The sequence below is a fragment of the Theropithecus gelada genome, chromosome 9 (genome assembly GCF_003255815.1).
Source record: "Theropithecus gelada isolate Dixy chromosome 9, Tgel_1.0, whole genome shotgun sequence".
NCBI classification, from domain to species: Eukaryota; Metazoa; Chordata; class Mammalia; order Primates; family Cercopithecidae; genus Theropithecus; species Theropithecus gelada.
In genome coordinates, this window is record NC_037677.1 from 106744667 (window position 1) to 106760842 (window position 16176).

Genomic DNA, 16176 nt, shown 5'->3' on the forward strand with positions numbered 1-16176 from the left:
CTTGAATTTATATCTAAGCTCCACAATACAGTTCTTGTGTGACCTTGGACAAGTAACCTGTGTGCTTGCTTCCTTGCCTGTAAAATGGAGATATTAACACCTACCTCTCACAGGGTTTTGTGAGGGTGAAATGAGTTAAAACATGCTACTTTTTAAAACAATATCAGACAATAGTAGGTGTTCAAGAAATATTGGATATTTTACTGATTATGTCCACTCTTTCCACATAAAAGTGTATTTATTCCAATGTAGTTTAATGAAAAAACACACACGTTCAAATAGTAAGAAGGAGACCAGGCGGAGTGGTTCACGCTTGTAATGCTAGTGCTTTGGGAAGCTGAGGCGGGTGGACCATCTAAGGTCAGGAGTTCAAGACCAGCCTGTCCAACATGGCAAAACCCTGTCTCTACTAAAAATACAAAAATTAGCTGGGCATGGTGGTGGGCACCTGTAATCCCAGCTACTTGGGAGTTTGAGGCAGGGAGAATCACTTGAAGCTGGGAGGCGGAGGTTGCAGTGAGCTGAGATCATGCCATTGCACTCCAGCCTGGGTGACAGAGTGAGACTCAGTCTCAAAAAAAAAACTAAAAAGGATGGTCTCTGTAATGGAGTTGGACTGGCTGAATACACCTGACAAGGAACCTGGAATCCAGGTAAGCAGTCGGGAGCAGATCCCCAGAAATCGGCAATAGGAATGAGTCCAGGTATGTCAACAGTCAATATGAGTGAGATTTAGTAGGTGTCAAACTGTAGCACATAGGCAGAGTTTAGGGACAGGAAATTTTTGGCAAAGGGCAGCGCTTGGTAGAAGGCCAGATCCAGTCAGTACCAGGGAGATCTGCATGGCTTCAGAGATCTACTGCCATATGCAAAGATGTGAGCTATCAGGTGACCTCAGGGAACAGTGGCAAATGATAGAAGGGTCTAAGACAGATGTGGGCCCCAGGGTTCAGGCATAGACCTTCAATTGTAAAAGTATTTGAAGTTACCTGATAGAGAAACAAGAAAGTAAATTAGGCTGCTTGAGAGTGAGTGGAGTGGCTCAGAGTTTAATGATTAAGAAACAGACTTGGGCCGAGCATGGTGGCTCACGCCTGTAATCCCAGCACTTTGGGAGGCCAAAGTGGGTGGATCACCTGAGGTCGGGCGTTAGAGACCAGGCTGACCAACATGGAGAAACCCCTTCTCTACTAAAAATACAAAATTAGCTGGGCATGGTGGTGCAAGCCTGTAATCCCAGCTACTCGAGAGGCTGAAGCATGAGAGTCGCTTGAACCTGGGTGGTGGAAGTTGTCGTAAGCCGAGATCACACCATTGCACTCCAGCCTCGGTGACAAAGAGTGAAACTCTGTCCCAAAAAAAAAGCTGGGCACAGTAGCTCACATCTGTAATCCTAGCACTTTCGGAGGCCAAGGCAGGTGGATCACAAGGTCAGGAGATCGAGACCATCCTGGCCAACAGTGTGAAACCTCATCTCTACTAAATATACAAAAATTAGCTGGGCATGGTGTCATGTGCCTGTAGTCCCAGCTACTTGGGAGGCAGAGGCAGGAGAATCGCTTGAACCCAGAAAGTGGAGATCACAGCCAAGATCACGCCACTGCACTCCAGCCTGGGGACAGAGTGAGACTCTGTCCCCAAAACAACAACAAAAAACAGGCTTAGTATGGTTTGGCTTTGTGTCCCCATCCAAATCTCATATTAAATTGTGATCTCAAGTGTTGGAGGTGGGGTCTGGCAGGAGTTGATTGGATCATGAGGGTGGTTTCTAATAGTTTAGTCCCATCCCCCTAGTGCTGTCTCATGATAGAGTTCTCACAAGATCTTGTTGGTTAAGTGTATATGTAGCACCTCCTCCTTCACTCGCTTGCTCTCCTGCCACCATGTGAAGATGTGCTTGCTTCCCCTTCACCCTTCTGCCTTGATTGTAAGTTTCCTGAGGCCTCTCCAGCCAAGCTTCCTGTACAGCCTGTGGAACTGTGCTAAATTAAACCGATTTTCTTTATAAATTATGTAGTCTCAGGTAGTTCTTTACATCAGTGTCAGAACAAACAAATACACAAGATTCAAATGAAAGTCAAACATCAGAGTGGGAACAACAGCAAGACTGACTTGATGCTGAAATACTAAACTAATTTATTAGGGTTTCTCATAATCCAAGGGTCCCAGAGCCTGGCATGAACCTGCAAGGTGTGGGTTCGGTGGTCTCCAATGTGAGTAGAATAGCAGAAATGCAGCATATATGTACACATGGCAAGAAACCCACTCACCTGAGAAGTGGCTTTTTTTTTTTTTTTTCCCATTTTTTTGAGACTGAGTCTGGCTCTGTTGCCCAGGCTGGAGTGCAGTGGCACGCCGTCTCAGCTCACTGCAACCTCTGCCTCCCAGGTTCCAGCAATTCTCCTGCCTTAGCCTTCCAAGTAGCTGGGATTACAGGCGCCCACCACCACGCCTGGCTAAGTTTTGTATTTTTAGTAGGGATGGGGTTTAGTTAGGGATGTTGGCCAGGCTGGTCTTGAACTCCTGTCCTCAGGTGATCCACCTGCCTTGGCCTCTCAAATTGCTGGGATTACAGGTGTGAGCTACCACACTTGGCCCTGAGCAAGTGGCTTTTAAGTCCATCTTTGCTTAAGTAAAAATATATTCTATAGTATTTTGCTTTAGTAACTGCTTTAACAGTGTTTCCGCTATGATGGAAGCAGTAGACCCACTGCATATTTAATTTGTCATTGTCCTTCATTATGATTCTTCAGTTTTACAAAGAAATTTTTGTTCATCTGATGTGATAAGAATGTTCATATTTTTCTTGCTTTAGATTTCCTTGGAAACACAGGGTAGTTGGCAAAGGACCTGCCATTGTGGAAAACCAGAATTTTGCATTGTACTTGTGTATATCAGATGTCTTGTTCAGGTTAGTGTTTTGACAATTTGTTATTTCTGAAGAGCTGACATGGATTCTACAAAGGTGTGCTATCTTTTCACACTGTTGATGGTAAAATGCTTTCAAAAATAGATATTAGGATGGAAATTCCATTGGAACAGTATATGTGTTAGTTTCCTAGAACTGCTGTAACAGAGTACTGCAATTCCAGTGGCTAAAAACAACAGATCTGTTATCTTACAGTTCTGGAGGCCAGAGGTCCAAAATCAAGGTGTTGGCAGGATTGGTTCTTTCTGAGGGGTCTGAGGAAAAAATCTGTTCCATGCCCCTCCCCAGGCTTCTTGTGGTTCCCAGCTTGCAGCTTGGTCCCTAGGCTTGTGCTGCATCAGTTCAATCTCTACCCTGTCATCACAGGTCTTTTTTCTTCCTGTGTGTCTTCTCTGTTACTCTGTGTCCACATCTCTTTCACTTTCCTCTTATAAAGATACCCATCATTGGATTTAGTACTCACCCTAACCCAGTATGATCTCATCTTAATTTGATCTACAAACCCTATTTTCAAACAGGCCACATTCTGAGCTTGTGGGGACATGAATTTTTAGGGAAGACACTATTCAACCAGTGTAGTATGGTAGTATGGCTGAATGTCAATCTCTAGATCTAAAAGATGATTCATTTGAAAAAGCTGGTTTTCGACAAATCCGTTTTGAGAAACAGATATCTGAGATTGATAAAAATCTCTTTTTGTGAACTTCCGCTTAAAACCATTAACCAGTTGCTAACGTGGCAGGTTATAACCAAAAAGTATTTTTGAAAGTAATTTTCGGGTACCATTATCTGCACTTAATAAGATGCATTTTTGTGGCACAATATTAGGCATTTCATAAAGAAAACAGATCAAGTTTTGATGATCTTGAAATGTTCCTTAGCAGCCAAAATCTGAAGGCAGAAACGCCTCCTTCAAATCAGACTGCTTTGCAGTTACAGTGTGTTGAGTTACCTACAGCTTTTGGATTGACTTTTGCAGCTGTATTTTATAAGTTATGAAAGCCAAAAATCTTTAGCTTGAATATCTGAAATAGTAGATCAAAATGAACTCTTGGTACTTACACCCTGTGGTTCTTTAATATTTTTTTGTGTATTTTCCTCCAATTTTTAAAATAAAGAATTTTGTCTCATTTTTTTGTGCCTTTCCATCCCTCCCTTTCCCCCACCATGGCATGTCACAATGACTGTATTAGGAATGGAACCCAGAAATATGGTCCATGGTAACGAATCGATTTCCTAGACTAGAGTTTTCAGTGCATATTTATTTTGCAGACTCAGCTCATTTTTAATAATAAGCTTTGTTGGATTATTTGCATTTCTTCAGTTAAAATCTAATTTCATCTTGTGAAATAGGTAGATGTAAGATTAAAATTTGGGGAAGTTAAATTTCCTGTATTATTTGATTTGAATATTCATTTTACAAAAGATTCACTGAGATTTGTAGAGTTGGGTATGCAGTAAAGTACAAAGTATGTGAGAGTTGATGTTTCTTTAAAAAAAAAAATACTTTTTGCCTGGAAAGACTACCAAATAAGAGTGAAAGACTTAAGATATCTCCTGAAATTGAGAGCAATGACTGTTTATTTAAAAATAATAATTTCTGGTGATTCCTCTTTTTAAAACCTCTCATTTATCATGAGCTGTCAAGTTTTGGACAGTTTCCTGGATCTCAATTTTTAAATTTTCTCTAATAGGGAACCCAACAGAAACTAAATGTCTGAGACGCACATCCAAGTAATCAATCCACTAGTCTCTGTCAGCTTTCTCTAAGGAGGGGGTGGGGCTGTGGGGTGGGGAACCCGTCTTTTGTTTTCTCAACCATTTTTCAAAACTCCATGTTGAAGACAAATGGTGACTAAGGGAATGTATATAGAATGTTCATCATATTTTGTAGAAAGGAGAGTAAAGGTGCACCAAGGCCATGTGTCTTTGGATTCTGTAAGATACTTGAGGGATTGCCTTTCTGTGGTTGATTGTTTTACGCATTTTATAGGAATACATATATATATGTATGTATGTACACACACACAATGTATATATGATATATGTTTATAATATATATGATATATGTATAAAATCAGTTTCATATTTACTTTTCCAAATGGTTTATGTTGGGAACAAGTCAAGTTAATGTTAGATAATGATTAATGATTGAGTTTGGACTTGAAGAAATGCTTTCTCTGAACTTTCTATACATGTTTTCAGCTTTGTAACCCTGCCCCTTGTATGGCCATTGTAATTGGTAAATTTGACCTCATTTTAATAAAGATTTTTGTTTCAAGTTGCCAATGAATGTTATTTTCACTTCTACCAATGTCTAAGCAAGTAACTGTCTCTCTCCCTCTCCCAAACCCTACCATGACCTCAAGTACAGAAATCTGTTTGCCTAGGCTGGGTGCGGTGGCTCACGCCTGTGATCCCAGCACTTTGGGAGGCTGAGGCGGGCGGATTATAAGGTCAGGAGATCGAGACCATCCTGGCTAACATGGTGAAACCCCGTCTCTACTAAAAATACAAAAAATGAGGTGGTGGCAGGTGCCTGTAATCCCAGATACTCGGGAGGCTGAGGCAGAAGAATGGCGTAAACCTGGGAGGTGGAGCTTGCAGTGAGCCGAGATGGCGCCGCTGCACTCCAGCCTGGGTGACGGTGTGAGACTCTGTCTCAAAAAAAAAAAGAAATCTGTTTGCCTCACTGTTCCTTGTAACAGGTAATGTAGATCAATAAAATATCCTTCATCAAGTATTGGTACTTTAGTGATACAGATTGATCCTCAGCATTGTCCAACTCTGTCTTTAGTCTTTGAGTCACCCTGTTGAATGATTATGTTGACATAACAAGCACCTACTTGACTTTTTTGGCAGACAGAGTCTCGCTGTGTCGCCCAGGCTGGAGTGCAGTGGCGTGATCTCAGCTCACGGCACCCTTCGCCTCCTGGGTTCAAGCGATTCTCATGCTTCGGCCTCTGAGTAGCTGGGACTATAAGCATGTATGACCACGCCCTGCTAATGTTTTGTATTTTTAGTAGAGATGGGGTTTCACCATGTTGCCAAGGCTTATCTTGAACTCCTGAGCTCAGGCAGTTCGCCTACTTTGACCTTCTAAAGTGCTGGGATTACAGGCGTGAGCCACCGTGCCCAACCCCTACTCAACATTTTTTTACTTACTGTTCTGCATTTACAGTATGAACAATGTATGTGTTATGACTACATCTAACTGCTTTGTTTCAGTTGTACAATCACAGGGAAACTCATGTTTGCTAAGAGTTTATATTAATTAGTATCATATTTTTATTTATAAAACATTAAGTACAGAACATTTAGTACCGCAGTGGGTTGCTGTTACTATTTTGTTATTGTTGTGGGGTTTTTTTCTCTTGACTTCAAGTTGGATTTTAAACTAAGGCTCAGTCCTAACTTTTACTAAACAACTACAGATTTATTGTTTCCTGGACTTTATGTTGAGGTTTAGAATTTAGTCTCATTTTAAAGATAACAGAAGTCATTTCAAAAGAACTAAAAGGAGGTTCAGAAATTTAAGAATGATGTGGATCAATCTGACAATTCCGGCAATAGGCCAGAGAGGTAGGTAGGTTTCCGCATGTGTAGGTTTGATAGCCATGGAAGACTTTGTGCAAATTTTATTGCTACTTTTAGAATATTTACTATTTCCACTTTGTGTTGAATATTGCGATATAATATTTTCAGCGCCCTCCCCCCAAATAAAGGCAGTGATCTAATGGCTAGATATATCTCTGGGATATGATAGTCCTTTGAGCCATCTCATCTTTTTTGGCTAACTCCACCATGCCTGTCAAGATCTATAACCATGAGGAATTTCCTTATTTGTGAAGAACCTTTGGTAATCTGAGACAAATTATTAAACCTCAATTTTTATACTACAAGACTGCAGAAACTAAAACAGCATGGTACTGGTTCAAAAACAGACACATAGACCAATGGAACAGGTTAGAGAACCCAGAAATAAAGCCGCACACCTACAACCGTCTGATTTTTGACAGAGTCAACAATAACAAGCAATGGGGAAAGAATTCCCTATTCAATAAATGGTGCTGGGATAATTGTCTAGCCATCATATGCAGAAGATTGAAACTGGACCCCTTCCTTTCACCATATACAAAATTCAACTCAAGATGGATCAAAGACTTACATGTGAGACCTAAAACTATAAACTCTAGGAGAAAACCTGGATTTCACAATGAAGTCTCCAAAAGCAATTGCGAAAAAACAAAAACTAGTACGACGTAATTAGACTTCTGCACGGCAAAGTAAACTGTCAACATAGAAAACAGACAGACCTGCAGAATGGTAGAAAATATTTACAAACTGTACATCCAAAACTATACATCTGGATATAATATCCAGAGTTTATAAAGAACTTAACCCAACAGGTAAACAACCCCATAAAAAAATAGTCAAAGGACATGAACCTCCACTTCTCAGAAGACATACACACAGCCAACACGCATATGGAAAAATACTCAACATTGCTAATCATCAGGGAAGTGCAAATCAAAACCACAGGGAGATACCTTCTCATACCAGTCAGGATGACTCTTACTAAAATGTCAGAAAATAACAGATGTTGGCGAGGTTGTGGAGAAAAGGGAACACTTATACACTGCTGTGCAGCCAGCGTGAAGGTTTCTCACAGAATTTAAAACAGAACTACCATTTGACCCAGCAGTCCCATTACTCGGTATATACCCAAAGGAATATAAATTATTCTACCAAAAAGACACAAGTACAAGTACGTTCATTGCAGCATTATCCACAATAGCAAAGACATGGAATCAACTACCTAGATATCCATAACAGTAGTCTGGATGAAGAAAATTTGGTACATATATACCATGGAATAATATGCAGCAGTAAAAAAAAAAGGAATCTTGTCCTTTGCAGCCACATTGATGCAGCTGGAGGCCATTACCCTAAGCATTATTAACACAGGAACAGAAAACCAAATACTGCATGTTCTCACCTGTAATGGTAACTAAACATTGAATACACATGGACACAAAGGTGGGAACAATAGACACTGGGCCTACTTGAATGGGGAGGGTAGGAAGAAGATGAAGGTGAAGGTGGAAAAACTACCTGTCGGGTCCTTTGCTCACTTACTTGGCTTATGAAATCATTTGTACACCAAACCCCAATGACATACAATTTACCCATGTAACAGAGCTGCTCATGTACCCCCTGAACCTAACATAAAAGGTGTGGGGAAACATTATGTTGTATACTTTAAATAACTACAATTTGTTTTTAAAACTGGAAAAAAAATCCTCAGTTTTCTTATCTATAAAGTTGGGGATACTGGTCACCTTTTCATAGAGTTGTGAAGGATTTTTCTTCGAGGTTGGGGGCACAGAGTCTCACTCTGTCACCCATGCTGGTGTGTAGTGGTGCAATCTTGGCTTATTGCAACCTCCACCTCCTGGGTTCAAGCAATTCTCCTGCTCCAGCCTCTGGGTAGCTGGGATTGCAGATGCATGCCACCATGCCCGGCTAATTTTTGCATTTTTAGTAGAGATGGGGTTTCACCATATTTGCCAGGCTGGTCTCCAACTCCTGACCTCAAGTGATCCGCCCACCTTGACCTTCCAAAGTGCTGGGATTACAGGCATGAGCCACCACACCTGGCCAGAGTTGTAAAGGATATTAAATGAGATAATCTGTGCAGAGCATAGTACCTGAAATTCTGTGATTGCTTTAAAATGTTTCATTAAATTACTGATTTTGTAGTTTAGATATGTTTATATATACATGCATTTCTATTTAGTATCTATCTTAGAACAATTTCAGTTACCACTCATTCAGTTGATGTTTTATACTTGTCTTAACTCTTTAGGTCCCAACAGAATCTTTTTCTGTTTTCTTTGTTTCATAATAAATCCCTCAATTCTTTTAATATGATGCTAAATTAGCTTTAGAAACAAAAGTAAAACTTAAATACAATTTATTATTACCCAGAGCACAGTCAATGTCATTTTGTCAATAGCTTCTAATTAAGACATAGCGGTCATCTGTCAGGTAAAGAGTTAGGACTTCCTAGATACTGATCAATAGCCAACATAGTCTCCTTTTCAGATGGACTTGAGCCAATTTAACAGTCCTTACCTTGCGTGTAGTTCCTTTTTGTTTGGAACTCAAAGTTGTGTGGAATGTTCCATGATATTTTATTATACCATTTATCTGCCTGCCTCATTGACTTCTTGGTCTGCCCATCTCTTAATAGTCTTTGTCTTTATGCATCTTATTTATATGTTTTGGCAAAGATATCAAGTGTCTTTATGGTGTGTGGGTGTGTGTATGTATGTATGAAAAATATAAAGTTATATGAATGTGGTCTTTCCCTCTATCTCAAAATCTTATTGTACTGTACTCGCCTATTTTTGAACAGTGGTTGACCACAGGTAAATGAAACTGCAGTTGAGGGGAATACCGTATTGATAAAATGTTAATGGGTACTTTTTAATATTTAATGATGTAGTTACTTAAAACTTGTCCCTTTGGTATTTAGGTCAAATAAACCGCCATTATACAACTACCCCACTTGTACATCTATTTTTCTGTGCATGCTAGGCAAATGGACCATTAAGTCTATAACAAGCACTAGAGTTTTAGCCCTTCTTACATACATAAACATGGTGTGATAGGCCTGTTTTCTTTCTTAAATTTCATTGAAGGAGTAAATTTTGATTATGGGGCAATCTGGATGACATGGTAATGCTAATAAACATCATTATTATGATTTTATAATATGATATTTGAACAATGTAACTTTAGAAAAGTCACTCAACACCACTGAGTATAGTTTCCTCTCTGTAAAAAGTAATCGTTGAATCTAGTCTGAAATATTTCAAGAGAAGCTCATATAAAATCAATAGCCTTTAGGAATAAGATCCTAGGACTTTGTGGGATAATTAAATTTTTCTCCATTTGCGCACTTAGTGCCATCTGTATTACTCAGTGCTGCTCAATGCCATGTTCATTTGAGTTTTTTCTCCCATTTTTCTTCATTTTTATCTATGTCTGCTTCAAGTTTTCAGATCTGTCGATTTCCATGTCAGTTGTGTATAAAATTTTGGCTAGCATTTAAAAGTAGCTCATGTCTTTTGAACTTAAAATGAAGAAAATTTCACTAGTTGATCTAAGGATGGTAGCTTATCATAGTTTGTGTAGGGTCTAAGTTGTTTTCTAGAACTTCAAATAACTTTACAATTTCATAGTAACTTTCATCAAGAAAAACTAAAATAGCATTTGTTGTTTTGTTTTTTAACCAAATATGCTGCTTTGAGGTCTTGGCATATCTTTGATTATTCTTTTAAGTGTGAAACAATAGGTCTAGTACTTGAAAGTACAACCATCTCTTTGCTTATTCTAGAGAAAGCTGTTCAAACTGCCAAGAATTTTAAGTTTGGAAAGATTTTTTTTATAAGTAGTAACTTCTTTTCAAAAGATTGTTTTTACTATTCCCAGCTTAGAAATAATGCAAACCAGATTTATTTGGAAGGAGTTGTGATATAGTAAAGTAACTTAATTCAGCCCCCATTTATGGAGTTCTCTTCCACTGTGAGGACTTACAAGATAGTCCCCATTCCCAAGCTTACAAGGTGGTCAGTGGCTTCTCAGGTTGGATTTTTAAAATAACCATTTTATGGAGATAATTCACATACCATGCAATTTGCCCATATAAAGTATATAATTCAGTAGTTTTTAATATAGTCACAGAGTTGTACAACTATCACCACAATAATTTTAGAACATGTTCATTTTCCTATAGCGCTAGGCAGCTACTAATCTGTTTTCTACCTCTATAGGTTTGCCTCTTCTAAACATTTCATATAAATGGAGTCATACAATATGTGGTCCTTGGTGACTAGCTTCTTTCACTTACAATGTTTCAAGGTTCATACATGTCAAAGCACATATCAGTATTCCATTTCCTTTTATTGCTATGTAATATTCCACTTTCTGGATTACCATATGACAAAATACTTTGTGTTTATCAGTTGATGTTTGGGTTGTTTCTACTTTTTGCTATTAATGAAAAAATATGCTATAATTATATAATAGTCAAATACTGGAAATAACTAACCAGTAGTCTTTCAGTGGGCAAATGATTAAACAAATGATACAGCCATACCATAGAATAGCATTCAACAGTGAAAAGGAACAAATTATTGATACGACAGCCTCTGTAAATCTTCAGTAAGTGATGCTGAGTGAAAAAAGCCAATCCCCAAAGGTTTTCTATATTGCATATTTTCATTTGTATAATATTCTTTTTTTTTTTTTTTGGACAGTCTCTGGCTCTGTCGTCCAGGCTGGAGTGCAGTGGTGCGATCTGGGCTCACTGCAACCTCCGTCTCCCGGGTCCACGCCATTCTCCTGCCTCAGCCTCCCAAATAGCTGGGACTACAGGCTATAATCCCAGTCAGTAATCGCTGGGAGGCCGAGACGGGCAGATCACGAGGTCAGGAGATCGAGACCATCCTGGCTAACACAGTGAAACCCCATCTCTACTAAAAAATACAAAAAACTAGCCGGGCGAGGTGGCGGGTGCCTGTAGTCCCAGCTACTAGGGAGACTGAGGCAGGAGAATGGCGTAAACCCGGGCGGCGGAGCTTGCAGTGAACTGAGATCCGGCCACTGCACTCCAGCCTGGACGACAGAGCGAGACTCCGTCTCCAAAAAAAAAAAAACAAAAAAAATTCTTTGGTAAGGAAAGAACATGCTGTACTATAAAATTCAGGAGGGCCCTAAAAATTGTGGTATAAATATTTTCTTTTGTGTTGAGATTCTATTTGTTTTATATTGGATTAATGTTTAGGTATATGTTTTGGATTTTTTTTTGCTTTGTTTTGAAATCATTTCAGACTTACAAAAGAGTTGGCAAAAATAGTGAAAGAATTCCTGTTTGTCCTTTACCCAGATTCCCTAAATGATAATATCTTCCATAACCACGTTGTAATTATCAGTTTCAGGAAATTAACATTGATGTAAATACTATTATCAAATTTACAGATTCTATTTAAATTTCACCAATTGTCTACTAATGGCCTTTTCCTGGTCTAGGATCTGATCCAAGATTACATGTTGCCTTTAATTGTCACGTCTTAGTCTCCTTTGTCTTTTTTAATCTGGAGCAGTTCCTTAGTCTTTATTTTTCTTTTTTTTTCTTTTCTTTTGGTTTTTTTTTTTTTTTTTTTTTTTTTTTTTTTTTTTTTTTTTTTTTTTTGAGACAGAGTCTCACTCTGTCGCCCAGGCTGGAGTGCAGTGGCACGATCTCGGCTCACTGCAAGCTCCGCCTCCCGGGTTCACGCTCTTCTGCCTCAGCCTCCCGAGTAGCTGGGACTACAGGCGCCCGCCACCACGCCCAGCTAATTTTTTTTGTATTTTTAGTAGAGATGGGGTTTCACTGTGTTAGCCAGGATGGTCTCGATCTCCTGACCTCGTGATCCGCCCGCCTTGGCCTCCCAAAGTGCTGGGATTACAGGCGTGAGCCACCGCGCCCAGCCTTGACATGATTGAAGAGTACTGGCCAGTTTTGTAGAATGATCCTCAATTTAAGGCGCAGTCAATTGATTTGATTCAGAGTAACATAGTCTTCTGCAGTTCTGCTTTGAAATGGTTGAATATACTGAAACATTGCAGAAATATTCTTACCTGTGAATAATAATCCTAGGGGTTGGATGGTTGAGGGACTGGATAGAAATGTAATCATTGGCAGTATCTTTAAGTGGCTCTGTGTTTAGAGTATCTGTTTAATAGGTGCTTATTTTCAAAAATCCTCCCCCAAAAATGTGCTTTTAGGTATGTAATTCATAGAGTCATAAACAGTCCTTTGTAATATCCTCAGAGAGCTTGAAAATGTTTTTATCTTTCTGCAGTGCTGACATTGATGTGTTTTAAATGGGTAGACATTGTGCTATTTGCAAAGCCTTCTATCTAAACTAAGCAGATAATTGTAACATTTTATCTGTGACTGGCTAAAGTTCTTTTAACACCCATATTTCTTAAAGCAAATTGTAAACTTTTTGCATGAATACAGAATTTTTTTTTTTTTTTTTTTTTTTTGAGATGGAGTCTCACTCTGTCACCCAGGCTGGAGTGTAGTGGCATGATCTCAGCTCACTGCAACTTCCACCTCCCGGGTTCAAGCGATTCTCCTGGCTTAGCCTCCCAAGTAGCTGGGATTACAGGCACCTGCCACCACGCCCGACTAATTTTTTGTATTTTTAGTAAATGCAGTCTTTCACTATGTTGGCCAGGCTAGTCTCGAACTCCTGACCTCGTGATCTGCCCGCCTTGGCCTCCCACAGTGCTGGGATTATGGGCATGAGCCACTGCCCGACCTGAATACAGAAACTTTTTTGCCTCACCCATCGCCCAGATTGGAATGCAGTGGTGTGATCATGGCTCACTGCAGCCTCAACCTCCTGGGCTCAAGGAATCCTCCCACCTCCACCTCCTGAGTAGCTAGGACTATAGGACTACAGGTGCCTGCCAACACATACGGTTTTTTTTTTTTTAATTTATTTTGTAGAGACAGAGTTTCACTGTGTTGCCCAGGCTGATCTGGAACTCCTGGGCTCAAGTGATCCTCCCACCTCAGTCTCCCAAAATGCTGGGATTATAAGCATGAGCCACCATGCCTAGCCTAAACTCTATTTAAAAAAAAAAAATTGCAAAAATGTGATTTACTGTAAGAGTACTATTTTAAAAATATTAACACGTAAAGAAATATGTAATAAGCTACAATATTTCTTCAAAAAAACCAGTCTTACTCTCCTCTCTGGCATATATTCATTCTCAATTAGCATTTCCTACCCCTTCTCCCTTCCGTTTCCTACCTGACCATAACTTCTAGGGCATTGTTTTTCAAGCTGTGGGTCATAACCCATTAGTGGATCATGAATCCATTTGACTAGCGTTTATTAAAATGAAATAGATTAAAATAGAAAATATTGGAATGTACCACATAGTAAGGGGAAGTATGTCATTATTTCAGTTATGTATCTTATATATTTGTGTGTGAATACAATATCAAATGTTTGAGGCCGGGCGCGGTGGCTCAAGCCTGTAATCCCAGCACTTTGGGAGGCCGAGACGGGCGGATCACGAGGTCAGGAGATCGAGACCATCCTGGCTAACACGGTGAAACCCTGGCTCTACTAAAAAGATACAAAAAATTAGCCGGGCGAGGTGGCGGGCGCCTGTAGTCCCAGCTACTCGGGAGGCTGAGGCAGGAGGATGGTGTGAACCCGGGAGGCGGAGCTTGCAGTGAGCTGAGATCCGGCCACTGCACTCCAGCCTGGGCGACACAGCCAGACTCCATCTCAAAAAAAAAAAAAAAAAAAAAAAAAAAAAAAAAACAAATGTTTGAAAGCCACCATTCTGGAGTATTTCATCTATTTGTATCTTGAACCTAATGTTTTTTAAATATGCATGTTGAATAGTTGTTGCATAAATATTTGCATAAAATTTTTAAAACTAGAATTTTGTATATACATGATACTTTGTTTCTTTTTTTTTTTTTTTTTTTAATCAGTGTTGACCAGGTTGGCTTCAAATGTGTAGCCTCGCCTCCCAGAGTGCCAGGGCAACCGGCCTGGGCCACCACGGCTCCCAACATGATACTTTGTTTCTAATGTGCATGGCCAAAGGCTACATCAGAGGGAAACCCTTAGTGTTCACAAGTTTTATAACTACTTTTTAAAAATTTATTCTTTGAAGCATTTTCAAAGACTGTTATTGAAGACTGTTTTTTTCTCAATGTAATTCATACTGGTTTGTACTAGTTCCTATTACTCTGAAATACTTAGAAAGTATGCCTTTGCATATGTGGTATTAAAAATAAGAGTTGGGGACTAGGCACAGAAGCTCATGCCCTGTAATCTTATCGCTTTGGGAGGCCAAGGCAGGAGGATCACTTCAGCGCAGCTGGGCACAGTGGCTCATGCCTGTAATCCCAACACTTTGGGAGGCTGAGGTGGGCAGATCACAAGGTCAGGAGTTCGAGAGCAGCATGGTCAATATGGTGAAACCCCTTCTCTACTAAAAAAAATTCAAAAATTAGCTGGGCGTGGTGGCACACGCCTATAGCCCCAACTACTCGGGAGGCTGAGGCAGGAGAATCTCTTGAACCCAGGAGGCACAGGTTGCAGTGAGCAGAGATCACATCACTGCACTCCAGCTTGGGTGACAGAGTGAGACTCCATCTCAAAAAAGAAAAAAAAAAAACCACACAGTTGATGACATTAACATGATTGAACCATAAGTTTCTGTTAGCTCTGAAAGTATCAATTTCCAATCCAGCATTATAATCTAAGATCTTTTTTTTTTTTTTTTTTGAGACGGAGTCTCGCTCTGCCACCCAGGCTGGAGTGCAGTGGCCGGATCTCAGCTCACTGCAAGCTCCGCCTCCCAGGTTCACTCCGTTCTCCTGCCTCAGCCTCCCGAGTAGCTGGGACTACAGGCACCCGCCACCTCGCCCAGCTAGTTTTTTGTATTTTTTAGTAGAGACGGGGTTTCACCGTGTTAGCCAGGATGGTCTCGATCTCCTGACCTCGTGATCCACCCGTCTCAGCCTCCCAAAGTGCTGGGATTACAGGCTTGAGCCACCGCGCCTGGCCCTAAGATCTTTTTATAAGAATAAAAAATTGTTCTAATATTTTTGAGAAGCTACTTTTCAAAGTTGCACCTGTTACTCTGAGGGCAAAATGTAAAAGTTCTGCTTCACCCATGTAAATTTTGAATTTAATGAATTTATCATGAATGTCCTTCTTTGTGTTTATTAATGCAGATAACAAGAGTAATCCACAGACTTAAAACATGAGCTCAGATGCCAGCCAAGGCGTGATTACCACTCCCCCTCCTCCCAGCATTCCTCACAAAGAGAGATATTTTGACCGCATCAATGAAAATGACCCAGAATACATTAGGGAGAGGAATATGTCTCCTGATCTACGACAAGACTTCAACATGATGGAGCAGAGGAAACGAGTTACTCAGATCCTGCAAAGTCCTGTGAGTTGAATTAGAAGGCTGTAATTTTTCTCCCTCTTTAGAAATATTAGTATAATAAGGTAGAAGGTTTCTGAAACTACCCTCAGGTTAAAAGAGGGGTGGAGGAGAGTGGCGACCAGTTGCTTCCAGTCTTTCAAAGGAGAAATGGACATCTAATTTGTGTATTTGATTTGCAGAGCCTTAACAACAAACTA

At 40.0% G+C, this 16176-nt stretch overlaps 1 protein-coding gene across 7 annotated transcripts in view; it reads left to right on the forward strand.

Moving 5' to 3' along the window:
* The window catches only part of ADD3 (adducin 3), a 141700-nt gene that overhangs the window by 91830 nt on the left and 33694 nt on the right, over positions 1-16176 (forward strand). For 6 of the 7 annotated variants that reach the window (XM_025395539.1, XM_025395538.1, XM_025395542.1 and 3 more), the window contains one exon: positions 15759-15982. The exons of the other annotated variant lie outside the window; for it this stretch is intronic. In XM_025395539.1, the coding sequence (XP_025251324.1) occupies positions 15788-15982 (195 nt within the window). In that variant the 5' untranslated portion in view covers positions 15759-15787. The remainder of the gene's footprint in view (positions 1-15758; positions 15983-16176) is intronic. 7 annotated transcript variants of the gene reach the window in all.